The 21,157-nt window shown below is 38.3% G+C and overlaps 2 protein-coding genes across 5 annotated transcripts in view; one reads left to right on the top strand and one right to left on the bottom strand.

Annotated features, from left to right (window-relative positions):
* Window positions 1–11,178, bottom strand: part of APOO (apolipoprotein O) — a 59,381-nt gene extending 48,203 nt beyond the window's left edge. For all 3 annotated transcript variants that reach the window (XM_087938203.1, XM_087938202.1, XM_087938204.1), the window contains exon 1: window positions 11,047–11,178. In XM_087938203.1, the coding sequence (XP_087794329.1) occupies window positions 11,047–11,055 (9 nt within the window). In that variant the 5' untranslated portion in view covers window positions 11,056–11,178. The remainder of the gene's footprint in view (window positions 1–11,046) is intronic.
* An 11-nt stretch (window positions 11,179–11,189) lies between these two features.
* Window positions 11,190–21,157, top strand: part of C8HXorf58 (chromosome 8 CXorf58 homolog) — a 53,105-nt gene continuing 43,137 nt past the window's right edge. The window contains exons 1-3 of one of the 2 annotated variants that reach the window (XM_087938199.1): window positions 11,190–11,377; window positions 13,655–13,748; window positions 15,548–15,647. In XM_087938199.1, the coding sequence (XP_087794325.1) occupies window positions 15,600–15,647 (48 nt within the window). In that variant the 5' untranslated portion in view covers window positions 11,190–11,377; window positions 13,655–13,748; window positions 15,548–15,599. The remainder of the gene's footprint in view (window positions 11,378–13,654; window positions 13,749–15,547; window positions 15,648–21,157) is intronic. The other variant, XM_087938198.1, reaches the window with a different exon arrangement.

Raw genomic sequence — 21,157 nt, 5'->3', positions numbered from 1 at the left:
TGAAATACTCAACATTTCCCGCATTGGCCCAGAGCTCAAAAACAGAGACGGCTCGGTGGCCCCATGCTTCTGCAGGGTTGTATGCAAAAATGAATCAAGCAAATGTAAATTCATTTACTCAATAAATTCATTTGCCAAGAGCAACACTAACCATAAGAACCTTCATTCTCGCCCCAACCTAACCTTACAGCAACATGTACAATCCCGTGAACTATGCTCTGAGCTCAAAAGACTCCATGAACTAGGAAATACTAACCTATACATTGACTACTGCACAAAAGCAAGACCTACAACTTATCTCCCAATAACCATCACCCCAACATCCAACATCAGGCATGCACGCCCTTCCAGACCCACTACTACATATCTTATATGCAAACTACTCAACACAAGAAACCTTGCAAACAAAATGCATGAATTCCTCATCTTACTAAGCACGGCCACATTCGACATTATATTTATCTGTGAAATGTGGTGGAATGCATCTTTTCCAGACTCCATTACCACAGTAAGAGAATATCATGTTTATTGGTCAAATTGCAAAATCCGTAGAGGAGGTAGATTTGCTATCTTCTATAAAAAGTCTCTAAATCTAAAAAAGATTCAAATTACATAGAAGTTTGCTCTTCTAGAGGCCATCGTCTGTGAACTGTCCTTAATACCACAATCCGCTTACTATGCTAAAGAGCCCCTGACTATGACATAATTCATGCAAACAAGCTAACTTTACTGCTGACGTGGGCTGCCTCTTGCCAACACCATCTTATTTTCCTTGATGACCTCAATCTACCTCTTATAAATTGGATCCTAAATGAATGTACATCAGAATCCATATATGCAACTCTGTACAATGCCGTTACTACACTGGGACTGGATCAATTAGTAAATAACAACACTAGACTCAACAACTGCCTCAACTTCATCTTCTGCAACAGCTCAAACTCAATTTATAGCCTACAAATACAGGAACTATTTTCAAACAGTGACCACAGCAGGATTGACTTTTGTCTCAATTTACGCCCTCACAAAGAGGATCATAATGATGGATCCCCAAAATACAACTTTAAAAAGCCAGCTATGATCTTATAGCTGCCGACCTATCATCTCTTGATTGGCACATTCTGTTCTCTGGCTGTAATACTACAGAAGACCATTATAATGCATTCTTGCTTGAAATCAAAAGAGTCATTAAACTATAAGTACCATTAGTAACCCCCCCAAAACAACAAAAAAAGCAAATTACCCAAAACAATAAGGAAACTTCAATAAAAAAAATCACTATGGTGAAAAAACAAAACTAGCTACATAGCAAACTTTAAAAACCAATGCAAACATCTTATGCTGACAGAAAAAGGCAGAACGCACCAATTACCACTGCGAGCAAGAAGAAAACTTCCTACGCACAAAATCTACCTGCACCTTCTACAACTTTGTAAATACCAAACTTAAAGACTCAAGAACCATCCCACCCCTAAAAGGACCAAATGGGAAAGACTGTAGCGATGAAGCTGTTAACGCAAACCTCTTCAACATGTTCTTCAGTTCAGTCTTTGTAAACAGCAATGGTTCATGCTCCACATTTCCTAGTTGTACCACAACTAACTGCAATGATCTACTATATATTGACTTTACAGAAGATAATGTAGAAAAGGCACTATGTAACCTAAAACCATCTCTATCTATTGGCCCAGATAGCTTATGTGTATACTTCTTAAGAAAGCTCTCTACTGACATAGCAGAACCCTTAAGCATAATATATGAGATATCATTCAGAACCAGCTCCTTACCAAATCTATGGACCTTAACAACGGTCAGCCTTATCTTCAAAAAAGGTGACCCCAGCCTGGTTGAAAACAACAGACCAATCTCACTGTGTTGTGTCATGTGCAAAGTCATGGAATCAATCATTAACCAATCCATTACCCTCCACCTAGACTCAAACAACCTACTCTCCAAAAAAACAATTTGGTTTTAGGAAAAAATTGTGGATACTTTGTTCCTGCCAAATAGGCAACAAATAGTAAAAATAGGAAGTGCCCTATCAAACTCTGCACCAGTTAACAGCGGTGTCTCTCGAGGCAGCATTCTAGGACCCACACTCTTTATACTCTACATAAATGACCTTTGCGATCACCTTATAAGCAACTATGTCCTCTTCGCTGATGACATAAAACTATTCAACACCACCAACAATGCTACCTTCCTTCAAAGCGACCTTGATTATCGGTCTGAATCAGGGGTGGGATTCTTGCGGTTCGGACCGGTCCAGTAGAACCGATCGTTATGATTACGTGCAGTTTAGAGAACTGGCAAATCGCGCCACTGACTGGCCCCGCCCCTTCCCTCCCTGCCCCTCCCACTCACTCCTTTTCATGCTGCCTAGTGAGCCTTCCTTTGCTTACTCGCCCAGCTGCCTCCCATGCGGCCACTCTTCACCTGGCCTGAGAAGGTAAGGCCGATGGTGGGGGGGCATGCTTGGCCAAAAGGAGTGCAGGGGGGATGGACACAGCGAGGCTTACTACCACCACTGCATTGCCTCCCTAATGGCTTACTGCTGCCACAGTATTGCCTCCCCAAACAGCCTCGTATTGCCTCCTCGAATGGTCTCTTATTGCATCCCCACTGCCTCCCCACGTGGCCTTGTATTGCCTCCCTGAACAGCCTCATATTGCCTCCCTGCATGGCCTCGTATTGCCTCCCCATATAGTCTCATATTGCCTCCCCGAACGGCCTCGTATTGCCTCAGCATTGCCTCCCCACATGGCCTTGTATTGCCTCCCTGAACAGGCTCATACTGCCTCCCCGAACGGCCTCGTATTGCCTCCCTGAATGGTCTCATATTGCCTCCCCAAACAGCCTCGTATTGCCTCCCCATTGCCTCCCCACATGGCTACACATTGCTCCCCAAACAGCCTACCACTGCCACTCTCCTCACCCCTTCCACCCCTTCCCCAGGGAAGAGAGAAGGCAAAAAGCAAAGGATTTCCAGCCTTGAAGCTGGTTAGCTAGTGATGAAGGGGTGGGGGCTAACGCTAATCCCCTTCTCTTGGCAAGGCTGGAAAGGAGTAGAAATGGGGGGGCGGGGAATGGGCAGAGGCTTCACAATCAAAGGGGTCATTCTCAATGATCTGGAGCCGGAGCCACCTCCAGTTAAACATACCTCTCCGAGATTCAGTGGATACCTCACGCATATGCACCTCAATTTGGTCTGCCTGGGCAACGCGGCCATCGCCAAAGCAGTATGGGGTTCAGAGCAAAGCCTCTCCTAAAAAAGTTCTAGGGAGACGAACCCAAACCTGCACAAACCCGCTGTCCCTTCCACAGCCAAGAAAACTTCCATTCAAACCAGCACTGCCTCACTCCTAGGTGGTGTGGGGGAGAAAGAGAATGAATGGGAGAAAAGAAAAACTTGGTGGACGAGGAAGGGAGATTGAGAGGAAACGAGGGAGAGGCTCTCTATACCCTTCTCCCAGGCTGACCACAAATGTTGAAAAGCTTCTGATTGCACTCTCTTGCTCTGTCATTCTTTCTCTTTCTTTCTCTCTCTTCCCAGTAGTCTTTTTCTTTTCTTTCCAACCGCAGAAGCCTCCCAGGCAGGTAGAAGGAGCATAAAACAAAAGAGAGACCCAAGAAATGGGAAGAGGGAGGAGAAGGAACAAACTTGCCCCAATTGCCATGTCCGAATAACTTGCCCTGGGGGCAGGATGGGGACCCAGGCGTCTCACTCTAGGACAATCAGGGGACAAGCAAGCAGCGATCTCCACAGATGCACCAGCCGTGGCCACAAGGAAGGACCCTCATCTCCTTTCTCTCTGCCGCAGGGAATTCCAATGTGTGGCAATGTAAACAAGCCGCCCGTTCCCTGCCCCTTCCAACTCCCAGCAAGTCCACCTCCCCCCCACAGCTGCTCTGGAGAGAGATGCTTGCTTCTGCCGATCCAAGTGCCCCGCCAACACAGTGCATGCACCCCAATCAGTCAATCACCGGGGTTTCCTGGGAGGTGAGCGATGCTGCCGGGCACTTGGAAAGTACTTCGGTGACCGGCCCAATGCTAAAAACAAACAACGAGGTAAGATGCGAGAGCTGATTGGAAGCATGCATTTGTATTTGTGTGTGTGTGTGCGTGTTTGTTTCAAATGGGTCTCCTAGCTTTAGAAGGAGAGAGAAAAGGAGAAAAGGAAGGCATAGAAAGAGAAGAAGAGAGAGAGAAAAAGGGAGAGAAAGAGGGGGGGGAAGAGAAGGGGAAAAAGAGAGAAAGAGAGAAAAGAAAAAGTAAGAGAAAAGGGAAAGAAAGAAAAAGGGAGAGAAAGGAAGAAAAGGGATAGACAATGAAAGAGGGATGGATGGGACAGAAAGAAAGAAAGAGAGGAAGAAGTAGGAGAAAGTGAATGAGATATATGGATGGATGAATGGATAGATACATGGAGGGAGGGGGGAGGGAGGGAGAGAGAAAAAAAAGGAGAGGAAGGAAGGACACAAACCCTGGCTTCAGAAGACTCTTTGAAACAGCACAGCAATCTAAGGCTAAAAGGATCTTGGAGGTCATCTTCTAGTCCAATCCCCCTGCTCCAGCATGAGATCCTTACAAAATAATAGAATAGCAAGGTTAGAAAGCAGGGTGTGTGTGTGTGTGTGTGTGTGTGTGTGTGTGCATGGCTGTCAAAACTCCAAAAACAGGTCAAGTAGAGATAATGTGAGGATTGTTTTGAATATTACTGATATTTACAATATCATAATGAGAAACAGGCAGCCTTGATATTTTTAGATGCAGAGAAGGCCTTTGATAATTTAAATTGGGTTTTTATTTTAAGTGCCGGAAGAAATAGATTTTGGAATGAATTTTATTTAAGGAATCAAATCAGTTTACATGTCACAGAAAGCAAAAATTGTCATTAATGGTGATTTAACTAACTCTTGGGAAATTCAAAAGGGATAACCCTTGTCCCCTCTACTGTTCTGAATAGAGCAGAGGTGTTACATCGATTTCATTGAGTGCTGCATCAGAGTTGTGTTTGATCTCAGTGGGCCAGGATGGGCATGGTCAGGGTAGGCATGGTTGGTTTCATGTCACTCGTGTCAGGGGTGCCTACAGTGGCCTGAGCACTCTGCCAGTTAAAACGGGCTCCAGAGCTCCATTTTTGGCTACGACGCCCTCCTGCAACCCTCTGTCAGTGAAAACGGAGCTCTGAGGGATGCATGGAGCCCTCCTGAGCTCTATTTTCACTGGCAGAACCATCACAGGCTGGTCCTTCGCTGTTTCCAGGGCAGCCCCATGGGCCAGATCTAAGCACCCCATGGGCCGGATCCGGCCCATGGGCCTTGAGTTTGATATACCTGGAATAGAGATATTAGGCAAGATGGGAAAATAAGGAGTATAAGTATCAAGAAGGAAGTTTATAAATTGAGGACATTTGCTGATGATTTGGTTATATTCTTGCAACCCCAAAAATAATATAGAACATTTGATGAGAAAATTAAATGGGGTTTTAAGGGGTTTTAAACTAACAAATAGAAAACAACATTGATTAAGAATATGTTACTCAGGACTGTGGCATATTGACTAAAAAGTCAGGTTTCAGGGTCGAGAAAAAGGTGAAATACTTGGGGATTATGTTGACACAAACAAATATAAAATTGTTTGAAAATAATCATGTGCTTATTTGGAGGGATATTAAAAAGGACTTTAAAAAATGGCGTTGTTTAATGTCCATCTAGATCTTCTTCTTTGTCCTTTCCCTTTAATTGTCATAGGATTATGGTCTGCCCATATACCCGTTTCTATATTTATTTCTTGAATGTTAGATATTAGTTCTGATGAAGTCCAAATCATATCTGTTCTGGACCATGATAAATGTCTATTTGAATAAAAAGTATATTGCTGGGTTTTACCATTTCTTTCTCTCCATATATCTTTTAAATTTAATTCATCTACCATTTTAAAAAAAGGATTTAGGGAGAGTCTTTCTATTTTGTTTTAATGCTGTCGCTGTATAGTCCAATTTATTATCTACAATTCCATTAAAATCTCCCATCATAATTATATTGACATGGTCCAGTCCAATTGATTCCATATGTAACTTTTTATAAAATTCTTCTTGTTTATCGTTCGGAGCATAAATTGCAACAAGTAGTGTTTTTATATTGTTATCCACTATTTCAACCATTAATACTCTTCCATCTTCATCAGTATAAACCAATTTTGCTGCAATAGTTTCTTTAATGTACAGGACCACTCTTCTTTTCTTACAGTTAGTCAAGGAAGTAAAAATTTTCCCCAGTTTTGGTCTTACCAATAATCGTTGATGTTGTTTTTTAATATGTACTTCTTGCAGGCAAATTATATCAAATTTTAACTTCTCTAATTTATGAAAGATTTTTCTTATTTTAATAGCTGAGTTCAATCCATTTATATTCATAGAAATCAATTTTTTTTCCTCCATGGTTATGTTTTATATTTAGGTCTAACAGTTCTTGTAGATCTTACTTCACGTTGTTCTTTGGTCTCCATTTGTCCACCTACCGCACCTTCTTCTTTCCTCGTTCTCATCTGGTCTTCTTGAGGCTCAGTTGAAATGGTCTCTTTTTCTGTCTCTATTTCTCTTCTTCCAAAAAATTCATTGTAGAATATTTCTGCTTTCTCAATTGAGTCAATTCTGTGTCTCTGTTCTTGCCATGTAAACATTAATCCTTCTGGAATCAACCATCTATAATTCACGTCTTTTTCCAATAATTTTTTGGTCAAAAATCGATATTCTCTTCTCCTCTCTCTCACTCTTCTGGGCACTTGTTTTAAAACCATAATCTCTTTACCTTTATATTTCAGCCCCTTATCTCTTGCGACTTGTAATATTTGTGTTTTAATAGTCTTTTTAGTAAATCTGACATGGATCTCCCTTGGTAGCTTATTCCTCATCGCATATCTTGTGAAAACACGATATATCTCATCTACTCCGTCCATCATCTTTTCCTCTGTTATCTCCAAAGCTCCAGCCAGAATTTCTATCATTACAGCCGCCAAATCTTGTCCTTTTTCTTCCTCTATATTTTGAAATCTGAGATAGAATTCTGACCTATCCATCTCCCACTTCAACATCCCAGTTATATCTTGTTGCATTTATCACTATTGGATAGAATTTCAATAATTAAGATGAACATCTTACCAAAAATGCCTTTTTTATTCCAGACATTGCCAATATTTGCAACTGATAATCCATTCAAACAATGGCAGAGGGATATTTTCAAGTTTATATGGCAGTGGAAAAAACCAAGAATTAGATATAAGCTACTGCAAGATGCTAAGGAAAAAGGGGGCTTGGGATTACCAGATTTGAAATTGTATTTCAATGCATGCTGTCTAGTCTGGTTAAAAGAGTGGGTGAACCTCCAGAGAGTAAGAGGCTACTTGATTTAGAGGGTCATGATTTAAGGTTTGGATGGCAGTTATCTATGGTATGATAAAGTTAATATTGATTTTAATAATCACTTTGCTAGATGTGCCATACTAAGAGTTTGGGATAAATATAAAGCAAGGTTCTCCACAAAGTTGCCTCTTTGGGTGTACCCCCAGGAAGCCTTTTTTAGAAAGGAATGATGGCAAAACCAGAAGGGTGGATGTACAGTAAAATATCTTTCACCTCTGATGACCCAATACTAAAGTCAAGGGGAAAGTTTGAATTAAAAGGCTATGTTTGCCATTACATATCAACAATTAAAAGAAAGATTTAAACTAGATAAAAAAAGTTATGGTTTTGACTTTGTTAAAAATGAATTGGAAATCTTACTGTGTGATAGTGATGAACACAGTACTGCTAAGATTTATAAAATGTTACTGAAATTGAATTTGAAAAGTGAACATGTAAAATGTATGAGTCAGAGGGCAGGGAACTTTGGATATAATGTGATGCTTGCAAAATGGGAAAATACGTGGACAAAAGGTTTAAAGTTCACATTAAACTATAATTTAAAAGAAAACTTCTATAAGATGACGTATCACTGGTATTTAACACCAGACAAATCTATAAAGTATACGGGTATTTCAAATGACTGTTGGAAATGTAAAAGCAAAGAAGGGACTTTTTATCATTTATAGTCAACATGCGACAGACAAATTTTGGAGTAAGATTCATGTTTTAATACAGAAAATTCTTAAAGATAAAGATGAAACCAGAAACTTTTCTTTTAATGGGTTTAATGGAAAAAGGCTTGGAAAATAAATTTGGAACTTGATTATATATGTTGACAGCAGCAAGACTACTGTATGTATAAAAATGGAAGGACGCTTCAATTCCCATCATGGATAAATGCCTACAGAAGCTGATGGAGTTGGCAGAAATGGCTAAACTGGTCATTTTGATCAAAGAAAAGAATACTGTATGAGTACTTTTGTTTTACTACATGGAGACCACTTCAGGACTTTATGCTTGAGATGGAAAAAAATGAAACTTTGATTTTTCGTTTTACTGATTACACTTTCTTTATAGAAATGCTATATTATGATGAAAATTTATTTTATATTATTATGAAAAAAATAAAAAGTTGAGGTTCAATGTTAATGCTTTATTTTACTGCAACAGAGGGAGTTGGAAGTCAACACTTTTTTTCTTCTCCCCCCCCCCACTTCTCTCCTCCTCCCCATTTTTCTATTTGCTTTTGTATTTTATTCTATAATCTAATAAAATGTTTAAAGAAAAATACTTTTTTGTTGCTAGTGTTGATACCATCTCGAGTTCTACCGTAAAATACACGCAATGTTTTTTCTGCCTTTCACTGCCCAGCATGCACATTTTAGTCACCATGAGTACCAATTATATTAAAAATGGATTCAGAGAAGTTAAATAGATTCCTTTAAATATATATTTAGAACTTACATTGTAATATAAATATATGGTATATAAGCATGATGGTTTGACTATTGCAATGTGCTCCAAATGGCAGTGTTCTTGAAGACTATCAACTGGTGCAGTATGCAGTGCATGCCTTAGTATGTCCATGTAACTCCTGTGCTTTGCATGCGGCACTGTTGCCAGTTTAATCCTACACAGCATAGGGCCTGGTTATTGGTTGCCTGTCTTACATGGTATCTGCCCAGTTCAATTTTACCTGGCAGGGTTGATTGGGATCCAGTTACCTTCAACTAAACAACGCCATCTATCAGGACCCTGAAAACCTGCCTTTTCTGTCACAGTGTCTGCTCTACAGAATGATGTTCCCCCCAAGACCTAAATGCCCTCTGATATTTTGAAGGGGCCTGAAGAATTGATTCTTTATCCAGACCTTTGATAGGGATAACAGAAGCCTCATTTTAATTTAGGTAAATGTTCTTTTGTTTAAACTTGGTTGGTTATACTGCCATGTCTACTTTTGGGCTTGTTGTTGTTTTTGTTATATTTATTGTCATATTTTCATGTTTTCTCTCATTTGTAAACTTCCCAAAGTCTCTGGGAGTTGGGCAGCACATAAATTTAATAAATAATAATTACTATTCTGTATATCCTAATTTTCAAAATGCTACAAATTTCCAATACCAATCTATCTTACAGGATTGTTCTTGTGGGGAAAATAGAAGGGAGCACTGTGTATATTCACTTCTTTTAGTTACTTACAAAGTTATAAAGGTGGGATACTTATCCATCTAATAAACAGATTGAAATTATGTATTATTTATTTATCTAAAAATTCAACAGTAAAATCAATTACCTGAAGAAGTGAAGACTCTAGATTCTAGCATATGTGCAAGCAGGAGCTAGACTGCCATCTGTTGGATATATTTAACTACATTTGAGTGGGGAAGCTGAACTCAATGGTCTCTATTTTATTATTCTATTTTAACTATACTATAAATGAACATTCAGCCTGGAGTCTGAAAACAAATTTCCCATTCAATAGTGGACATGAATTAGTTGACAATATGAATTTGAATGACATATAGCCGTGATGACGAACCTATGGCACGCATGCCAGAGGTGGCACACAGAGCCCTCTGTGGGCATGCGAGCTGTCACCCCAGCTCAGATGTACGTGCATGCGCATGCACCTCCTGCCTGCTAGCTGGTCTTCAGGTCTCTGCTGTGCATACGCAGAGAGCAGGGGGCATACACGGGGCACGTTTGTGCATGCGCGGGGCACATTTGTGCATGCTTGGGACACATGCATGGGGGACACTAGTACATGCACGGGGATGGGGCGCATGCAAGCGAGGCAGGACACATGCACGGGGAACGTGCACGTATTGCATTTTGAGGATGCACGTGCACATGCACACTTTGGGTACTCAGTGCCGAAAAGGTTAGCCATCACTGACATAAAGATTATGAACTGGATTATTTCTATACCATTACTTGTTGGTATAATTCCTCCATACCAGGTTAACGTTTAGCTTTGTTAATTGTTGTAGTTTATTTTTTTTTATATCTGCTCTACAAGACAAACATGTTTTCAAAATAAGAAGTTCCTTTTACTACATCTTTTTCCAAATCTATGTCCTCTAGATATGCAAACGTAATACTGGCTAGGAACCATGGAAGTTATGGTTCAGGACTTCTGGAGGCATTCATTCATTCGTCTAGCTCAATCTTGCGATCAACTTTAAATACAGCAGCTGAACTAACTTTTTAAAAAAATGTAGGCGTTTTAGTCTTTTTTCCATTTCATTTTTGCATCATTTAACATGAGAAAGAAATTAATATTTTGTGACTATTTCCTAATTCTAATAAAGACATTCGGAAGTGTTACTTTAGTTTTATCGATCATCTCTTATTAGTGATTGAGCTGTTCATATCTCATTACGCGCTCGTCTTTTCTCCTCTCTTACCGTTCCTTATTTATTTACTCTGTTGGCGATCGAGGCTGGATAAACCTGCACGAGTGCAATACCGTCCCTCTTCACCTAGCTTTTCTCCAACTAACAAGCAAAAGCCCAAAGAGTAAGTATTGTTCTACAGTTGATTTCAGACAGCTCAAAACACGCACGTTGCGTGGGCAGCACCAACGATGGAGAAGACTATGTCGCCAATTTTGTTCCTGAAAGTACTAAGGAAACTTTCTCACCTTGAACATAGCGGTGAAAATGTGTTCTCCTGATGTGTGGCCAGGGCTGATGACGTAAAATGTATGCGCTTGATCTACGGGTACTGTAACGGTAAAAGGCGGCGGACGTTACGTGCCACTTTAAAAAAAAAAAAAAAAGCACTATTCAGAGGCGGGTTTTGCTTGTCCTGCTTGCTGTTAAGTAGAGCGTCTGGTATCTAGGCAACCGCTAAAAGCGGTTGAACTGGAGATGCTGAGAAAACGAGTCTTCCAGCCAAAGGTGCGGGATGATGTGGAACGATGCACCCATATCGCCTTTCGTCCTAAACGAAAAGGAAAAGGAAAAACAGAGGTAAAACTTCCGCTCTGTTATTCCAGGAGTTTGACTGTAATATGACACCGGGATAGCATAAGCCAAGTTTTGAACTCTGTTGTGGACGACAATGTGTTCTCTTTGTAGTTTACAAAATCATATAAGCTATATGTTAGATCTAGCATACTTGCCTAAAATAAAAATCAATAGTCACTTTCCAGCATGGAATTGAACTTACTTTGTTGCCACCAAACTCAGGGAACCCGAATGTGGCACAGAATTGATAAGAAATTGATGCCTGAATCTGAGAGACACAAAGGGGCTTCTTTGCCCACCTGAAAATATGAATCACCAAGTAATTCAGGCAAAGCAAAAGAATTAAAACAATTAGTCTTTTTTAATAATTTAAATAATACAACCAAAAGAGGAACAGAGGTAGATGCAAGCATTTCATATTGATTCATCAGTACCTACATTACACTAGCACGGTTAAAATCACCCTCAAATATAACATCTAGCAAGAGCATTAATTAAGCCTATAACATGCAGGAAAGCAACCAATGACAAGCCTTATGCCCACAGGAGGTGTAGATTGACATAAAGCCGTTTCTGCATGGACAAGGGGGCTTCAAATGGTTAATTTTATTTATTTATTTATTTATTTATTTTGTCAAGCGATTATGAGATAACAGGTATAAGTATAAATATGGTTATGAATACATGAAATGGATACGAATAAGAAAAAAAAGAAACAATAGGACAGGGACGGTAGGGACGTTGGTGCGCTTATGCACGCCCCCTACAGACATCTCAAGAAAGGGGTGAGACAGTTTTGGGGGTTTGGGGAAGAAACCACAGTCAGGTAGAGTATTCCAGACATTGACCACTCTGTTGCTGAAGTCGTATTTCGTGCAATCAAGTTTGGTGCGGTTAACCTTGAGTTTGTATCTATTGTGTGCTCTTCTATTGTTATGATTGAAGCTGAAGTATTCATTTGCAGGTAGGACATTGCAATGTATGATTTTATATACTATATTTAGATTGGACCAAAGGCGGCATAATTCTAGGTTTTCTAGGTCTAGAGTTTCAAGTCTGGTGGCATAAGGTATTCTGCAATGAGTAGAGGAGTGGAGAACTCTTCTTGTGAAATATTTCTGGACTTTCTCCATTGTGTTAATATCAGATACATGATATGGATTCCAGACTGATGAGCTGTATTCAAGTATAGGTCTAGCAAATGTTTTGTATGCTCTAGTTAGTAGTGTGATATTACCAGAGAAGAAGCTACGCAGGATTGGATTAACAACTCTTAATGCCTTTTTGGCTATGTAGTCAGTGGGTTCTAGCACCCTGTCCTATTGTTTCTTTTTATTCTTCTTATACGTATCCATCTCATGTATTCAAAACTATGTTTATTCTTATACCTGTATCTTGTAAGCGATTGACCAATCAAATAAATAAATAAATAAAGTATAGTGTTTTCTGTCTGAGCAGGGAATTGGAACTCCAAGGTCCCTGGCTACTCTGTTATACTGTTAAGTATATTCAAGGACTTCTGAATACTGTTCTGCTCCACTCAGTCTCAAACGGTGAGATGGGCAGCAATAAATGTAATAATAATAATACCTACCTTGACCGTCAGCGAGCCACCACCTTGACATAATTGTGGGACTTGTGTGCTTTGTAGAAGATAATTCAGAGAACTATGCCAGAAATTCAGCCATATGGACAGGTCTCATCAGAGGAATAAGACAGAGTGTCTCATAAAAAATGTGGTGAGATGTAAATTATAGAAACCCATACTGGCTCATTCATTGCCCGATCACAAGGATCACACTAGGTATTGGAGTTCCAGGACATCTGGTGAAAAATGGGCTACACGATTCAGGACTATTGGCTGAGTAACCAGAGCCAGCAGCTTCAGAAATGCTGAAAGAAAAGGTATTTGCCCATTGCAAATATACAGAGATAGAAAGCAAAGAAATAATCATATGTTATTATAGATCAAACCCAGCAAGAAAAGGATATTTAACAAGAGAGAAAAGATAGTACCAATAATAATAGGTATCTTGGTTGCAATCCCAAAACAACTGGACCACTACTTGAACACCATTGGCATTGATAAATTCACCACCAGTCAATTGCAAAAGACAACTTCACTCTGGACAACTTACATCCTGCAATGATAACACTATCAAATGTCAACATCTGCTTGTACCAAGTCCTTGGGAAGGACTTGATAGGTGGATAAAAATGCCAAATTAGTCTGAACATCTGGCTGACTGTGCTCATCATATTATGCTCTCTATTGCTTAGTGCTGAAAAGACAAGTTCTCCCATATCAGTAGAAACAACCTTGGATAAAAAACAAAAACATATTTTCGTGAAGTTAGAAACGAGGCCTAGACTGGTAGGTTAAAATGCTAATATCATTTTTAAAAATGCTAATAATAAAGCCTACAATTCCAAATAATACTATTTGGATGATCATGACTATGATGATGGTGATGATGATGATGATAAAAAATGTTTTGAAATACCATGCTTAATACGGTAAAAAAAAATCAGAAATCGACATACTGGAAAGTTATCCCAAAGCAGCTAAAATATATGGCGATTCTTCTATTAAAATTGTTAACACTATATTCATATATAATGAGTAATAAATAAATACATTTCCAATGAATATAAAAGTTATTTCTATATTTTTAATAAAGATGAAAAATGTTCATATAGAAAAGTAAACAGTAACATTAAGAATAATTTAATGTTTAAAGGTGTTCTATGGTTTTGTGGAAGTGATGGAAGTGTTTTGATATTGCATGGTGAAATACAAAGTCATACACTGGTATAACTAGTCCATATACAAAAGAACATACAATAAGAAATAAAGAAGTGAAAGAATAGGTGGACATGGACCTATTCAGGTGATTTGGAAAGTTAAAATAATTTGACAGCAGATATGAGTAGATAATAATATGAAAGGAATTATGAGGAGATATAAGAGGCATATATATATATGTGTGTGTGTGTGTGTGTGTGTGTGTTAAGTTTTAGCATGGTACCATGTATGGTATTCAGCTTTGTTCGGGTATTTTCCCGTCATTATAGTTGTGCTTTTAAAGCACAACTATAATGACGTGAAAATACCTGAACAAAGCTGAATACCATATATGTATATGTATATGTATATATGTATATATGTGTGTGTGTGTGTGTGTGTGTGTGTATATATATATATATATATATATATATATATATATATATATACACATACATACATACATTAATACTGAGACAGTTTTATGGCATGATCTAGCGATTGACTGAAATGAGACCAAAGGAAAAGGAAGTATCAAAGAAAAAGTCAATATGTGTTAATAACTTTCTCCATGTGCCTCTCCTCTCAGGGAAATCCCATACAACAATTCCAAGAAATAATAAATATACCTTTTAATTCATAAATTATTCCCCTTATTCCTACTTATCTTTTTATATGGTCATTAGTTTCCTCTTTATTTAAAATATAAATTATCATTACAAATCATATGCAATTAAGATTGTAATAGTGTGGGATAAAACATCTGACTGACTGACCAACTGATTAACCTAGATAAGCTGTCAAAAAATATATATATGAGAAAACAGGATGTAAAGAATTCAATAAATGTTGGGAAAAGACTAATTAGGAATATAAATGGAATAAAGTCACACTAAGATCAGTAACACAAAACATTACAGTTACTACATCTCTCAAGAGATAAAATCCCTAAAATAATTATATCTCAGGGTTTTTTTTAAAGTATCATGGCTAGACAGTTTAGATGTATCAATCATAAAGCTATGTCTTTTTACTTTCCCAATTTTCTAGTTAAAGGAAGGATAAAAATGAAACCATGTAAAGACAAGAAATACTATCTGAGGCTGGTCCAAGATCTTGGGGTATTCCATGTCATCTCAGACTAATTTGACCTCATTCTGGATTTGCTCTGAATATTATTGATGTTGGGATATACACCTCTTATATGTACCACATATAAGGTTTATGAATCATAAACAATATAGGAATATCTGACTTGTTACTAATAAGTTCAGTCTAGAAATATTTGACTCTTCTGAGTTGTCTGTTCAAATAATGTTAAAATATTTTGAAGTTTAAACATCATCTAGTGGTATACAAAGTTGGAAACATTTACTCTTTTCCACCAGGGTTAAAAGAGAGCAAGCAGCTGTAAAAATTCAGAAGAGATGGTGGATACATATGACAAAAAGACTATTTAAACTTCTGAAACACACAATTCGTGCAGCGGTAATGTATACAGTAATGCCTGACTAAATGTAGCATTATTATTCTACCCCTTAACTTCTATTTCTTTCCACACACCATATTTTAAGATAGATCCCCTACATGCAGACATGTTGGTTGTGTTCACATAACATAAAGATTTCTGATGTATAAAAGTTTCTGTCTTGCTGCGTAATATCAAAGTTGTAGAAACAGCACAACTACCATCTGTGGCAAGCTATGTCAAGAGGCTGCTGAACAACTAAACTGAAATCCAGGTCAGATATCAAGCAAAAGTTTCCAAACAATCATAAAACAACAAAAATAGCATCCAAGGACAAATTTAGGGGTTTATGAAACAGAGATTCATACATGTTAAAGGAATGAATGAAATAGCATTGTTCCAGCTATTAGCATGTATTCAGGGTTGGTATTCTAAAGTCAGAACTCTCAAAAACGTATCCATAATCTAGCACAATTAGCCGTCAGGTCAGATAAAAATTCATTTTGACAAATGGTGCCTGATGTCTAAATAAGGTCAGCACTCTTATTTCTCAGCTAAATGCCATGTTTTTTTCAGATTCACTTTTGTGCCATCCAACTATTTTATCATTTTCCCTGATTCTGTTGAAGGTTTCCAACCACATGAAAATTTGAATCTTTCCTTTACAATACAGACTACAGAATTTGATGCTATCTGGAAAATTAAAATTCTGAAGGTTTGGGATGTGTGTGTGTGTATGTGTGTGTGTGTAAAAATATAAATGTACCATGTTTCCCTGAAAATAAGACCCAACCAGAAAGTAAGTGCTATGATTTTTAGGATGCTTTTAATATAAGCCCTACCCCCAAAATAAGCCCCAGTTAAGATCATCAGCCCTGGTGGGGGGTCAGCATAGGAGGTGGCGAGTGTGCAGTAGCTGACAATATTCAGCAGCAGCCCTTTGGCTGGCACATGCTGGGGATGTGCAGCCCATGCAGCACAGGTGTGTCCGAGTGCTGCAAACACCTGGCCATCCATCCAAGCAGCAGGCGGAGGCAGAGACAGAAAAAATGCATAAAAGAAATATTAAAAAATGACTTCCCTGAATATTCAGCTTTTATTAAAAAAAACTTTAGCACTTTTACTGTAAAGTTATAAGAAAAAAACATATTTTTCCCAAATTTCTCCATTTAAAAGACATATAGAAGCAGTAGGTTCAGATCCATAAAGAACATGACATCCTGGGATGGAAATTTTTCAAAACCTCTCCTCCCAAACAGATATTTAAATTAATAGCTCGATTTTAAAGGTATAGAATAAAATCTGCATTGCAGATTCAGAGAAAACAGGAAAAAGGAAAGGATACTTTTTTTAATAATTAAAGCAGATCCATATCTGAGCTTAACTTTCACCATTCAAAATACATTAGAGTGCAGTATTGCACCTTTACAATATATGCTCTCCAGGAATATAGACCTGCAAACTGCATATACGTATTCAGTATATTGGCTAGGTTTTATGGCTTGATAGTGGCACCAGTTGCATTTCTTTGCATATATCACAGTTTCTTCACTCTTTTCTTTCAGCAACCGCTACAAATTTTGAGAGGGTTTCTGCCATTAGTAATGGGAAAGTAAAGATTTGTTTTCATTGGTGAGCTGATTATTTATTGGCAGTAAGAAACCAATTATTCTGTTTCCAGAACAATTCAAAGAGGAAACATTTAAATTAGAGTACATATTCTAAATTAATTTTATATAGTATAAAAATAAAATATCCCCACGTTTTTAAAGTCTCATTTTTTCTTATATGTATAACATATTTAGCTTTTTTGCATCATTGTCTCACTGCCTCTTTTTCCACTGAAAATTGTGCAGCCATGGCCACTTATCTCTGTCTTACATTTGTAGTAATTACAAATAATATATTGCAAAATTTATTTTTAGAGTTGAACAGCATTATCTTATATTTCAATTACTGTTATTTTGCCTAAAGATTTAGTAGTCTTGGTGCCAATAAATATCTCAATATTCTAATTAAAAGTATTAAAAAGCAGATATTCTTTTTTCTGAGTGAAAAATTTGAAAACCAGGTCTTTAATATTGTAGCATGGATCATGTTATTCAGTGTTCCTCCAGATAGTGATATAATATGATTTATTTCAGGATTTTCCATATCACTCTCTTTCCCACATCTCATCCCAGTGATATTCAAAACTGCATAAATACTGAGTATGCAGAGTGCTCGTTGTGCTATTTGCAAATACTGAGTATGCTGGGTGCTCACTGACCTATTTGCTTGTTCAAATATTTCTCCAAATATTTCAATTTCTAAATATTGGGATATTTTAATAATACTGTTGCCTCTCTGTTTCTCCCCTGAGCTGTTCAGAGCATCCAGTAGTGGGAGGTGCTTCAGTCTCCTCTTGGATTTGCAGGATGCTCGTCCTCCTCCATGGGACTCTTCCTCAGTGTCCCCCAGTTTTTAGCTCAGCCTTTATTGAGATAGGTAGCTTTCCAGATTGGCTGGAATGGCAAAACAAAAGAGAATGAAACATCAGGTTTGCTTTTTCACTAAATTCAGGGACCCCTTTTTTGTCATCTAGGAGTCCCAATAGCCTATGATGGTCTCTTTAAACTCTGACTGTCGGCACTAGCAGCGCTTTTCTAGAGGGGATAAACTTTCAAGGAGATTGAATTAGCAATTCAAAGCCTCTACAGCCTCCAGCGTTTTCTCTCAGAATTGAGCGTTGGGGCTCACTTCCTCTTTAGGAAAAGCCCTCGTAACAGCAGTTCAAACGTATTTTGCAGCTGCTTAATTTCCCAGTTGCCTCATGTTCGGCTCTTAAATGGCTGAGGCTCTTCCCCCGTACAACACCAAAGGGGATTGGAAGCATGAGCGCTTCTTATCCTTTCCTACGTAGTCTCTTTTCACTATTCAGAACAGCGATTCAAGCAGGAACTAGCCTGCTGGACTCTCAAGGCCACACCAAGCAGGCCACAGGCACCAGTTTGACCATGTGGCGCCCATTCACCATATAAAAAAAAAACTGTGAGAGGATTATTGTTCCCTACTGGATTTCCCTCGTAGAGACCACAGGATTGGCTTCCCTGTTCCCGAAGCATTGGAGCAGCAGCCCTGATTTGTTGGCACAGAATGTAAGTCCAGCGGCTTCACGGTGAGCACCGCCTGTGCAGAGCAGCTGTCGCAGGCCATTGTTACTATCGAGTTCTGGCCTGAAGAGGTGTTGATAATTGGATTTTAATTGATTGGATTGGAGATCAATTCTACAAATACCAAATTTGAAGGGGATTACAAGAAGTTTATAAGGATACCCTGCATCTTCAGGAGCAGGCCCCTGGGTGTGCCAACCACCTTATATTTTAAAGCTTCATTGACAAATTTATAGTGGAAATGGCAAGTGGCAAAGGCTCAAGGCCTCTACCTCCAGAACAATGACCAGGGCCCTGGGCAAATCCAAAGCATCCAAGAGGCCTTCAAAGGCTGAGGAGAAGGACGCCCATAGACGCCATCAGGCTATAGAGAAACAAGCCTATAAGAGAGACAGACCAGACTTCACCAACCCCATCTCCCACTTGCAACATCCAGGCCTATACACCCCTGCCTCCTCCCCTAGATCTTTCCCTTCCAGACAGAGCTCTGACAGGCAGCCTCCGCCCGGTACCTCATCCATAGCAGCCACACCACAGCGGGCCCCTGAGGCCACATTTATTCCAACGGCAGGCGGCCTCCGCCAAGGTTATTGTCTCCCTGAGGATGTGCCACCCAGGATGAGGGCATGGATGGAACTAGCAATAAGACACAGGATTGCAGCTGGCGTTCAGCAGTCGATATGGGACAGAAGGCAGTCCACGATGTCAGAATGTGAATCTCATTCAGGCCGGTCACTTATCAAGATGGACCCACAAATTCTTCAGGTACATCCCCAAGGGGAATTTTCTACCTTTCCCAACATGCCTCCCCAAGGGTTTCAGGGGTCAAGAACAACAGATGGACCACCTAGAGGCAAGGTCAGCTCATAACATCGATCCAGCCCTCTCAGAGATAGATCCACTGAAGAAAGGCATGTCAGAAGATGAGGGCCTCACTCCTGACCAACCAATTTTCATGGGACATTTTCTCCAGTTATTCAGATCGCTCTTTTTTAAAAAAATTTTTTTTTAAAAACAAACATACACATACAAAACATAAAAACATAAAACCATCTTCCATTTTATACATACAGTATGTCAGTTGGTTACAAATCTTTTGTGCTATTCTTTTGTTGCTATTCACTCAAAATTTATATCAATTTTCACATTGTCGAACTAACATATGCTTGTATATTTATCAGTTATTAATCATCCATGACTAAACTATTTATTCCATCATTTTATATGAGATGTTCCAAGTTTTATCTTAAAATTTATGTTATACTTTCAACCAATGGTTATATATGTCAATATTATGTCTTATATCAATCTATTCAATTTCTATCACAAAATTATCTAGTCTATTATATTACCGTGTCTTTTTGTCCAACCATTGATAAAACAAATCCCATATCATATAAAATTGTTTATCTTCTTGTTCTCTAATTTCAAATGTCAATTTACTCATTTCAGCACAGTCCATAATTTTCTTAATAACTTCCTCCTGCATAGGTATTTTATCATTTTTCCAATTCTTAGCAAATACAATCCTAGCCACTGTTAGTATATTTACAATCAAATATTTCAACTCTTTGTTGTATATTTCCGGTATAATTCCCAATAAAAAGATCTCTGGTTTAAAGTCTATATGTTGTTTTATCATTTTTTCCAACCATGTGTGGATTTTAGTCCAATATTTCTTTGCATCCGAGCATGTTCACCACATATGGTAATATGAACCAGGTATCTGATGACACTTCCAACATTTATCTGATTTATTCTTAAACATTCTCACAAATCTCATCACGGGTAGATGCCACCTGTAAAACATCTTATACAAATTTTCTTTATATGCAGTTGACATTGTCATTTTATAATTCTGAGACCACAATTTTTGCCATTTTTCTAAATCAATCCCATATCCAAAAATTTTCCCCCAAGCAATCATCATTTCTTTAACTTGTTCCTCCTCCAATTTAAATTCTAATAAGTGTCCATAAAAATTTTTAATTACCTTTTCATCAGTACCCATCAAAATCTTATCTAAGTCAGTCAACTTATCATAAATACCTTCTGCTTTAACATCTTTGTCAAATCTAGATTGTATTTGCAAATATGAAAACCAATTCATTTTTATACCTTGTTCTTCCAATGCGTGCATAGATTTAAGTTCACCCTTTTCATTCAATATCTCACCATATGTAACTGTTTGTTCCCTTTTATATATTATTGGATAAGAAAAAGCTTCAATGGTAGATATCCATAGTGGAATTTTCAAATAATATTGTCTTTTTATCTTCTCCCAATTCAAAAACAATGCCTCTTGAATATAATGTCTTCTAAAATACCCCTGTGTTTTAGTTCCCTTATACCAAAGGAAGGTATGCCATCCCAACAGC

Source organism: Pseudonaja textilis, chromosome 8 (genome assembly GCF_049901715.1).
Source record: "Pseudonaja textilis isolate UNSWEBS1 chromosome 8, rPseTex1.2, whole genome shotgun sequence".
NCBI classification, from domain to species: Eukaryota; Metazoa; Chordata; class Lepidosauria; order Squamata; family Elapidae; genus Pseudonaja; species Pseudonaja textilis.
Note: the sequence above shows the minus strand (reverse complement) of the source record. Positions and strands in the feature narration are given on the sequence as shown.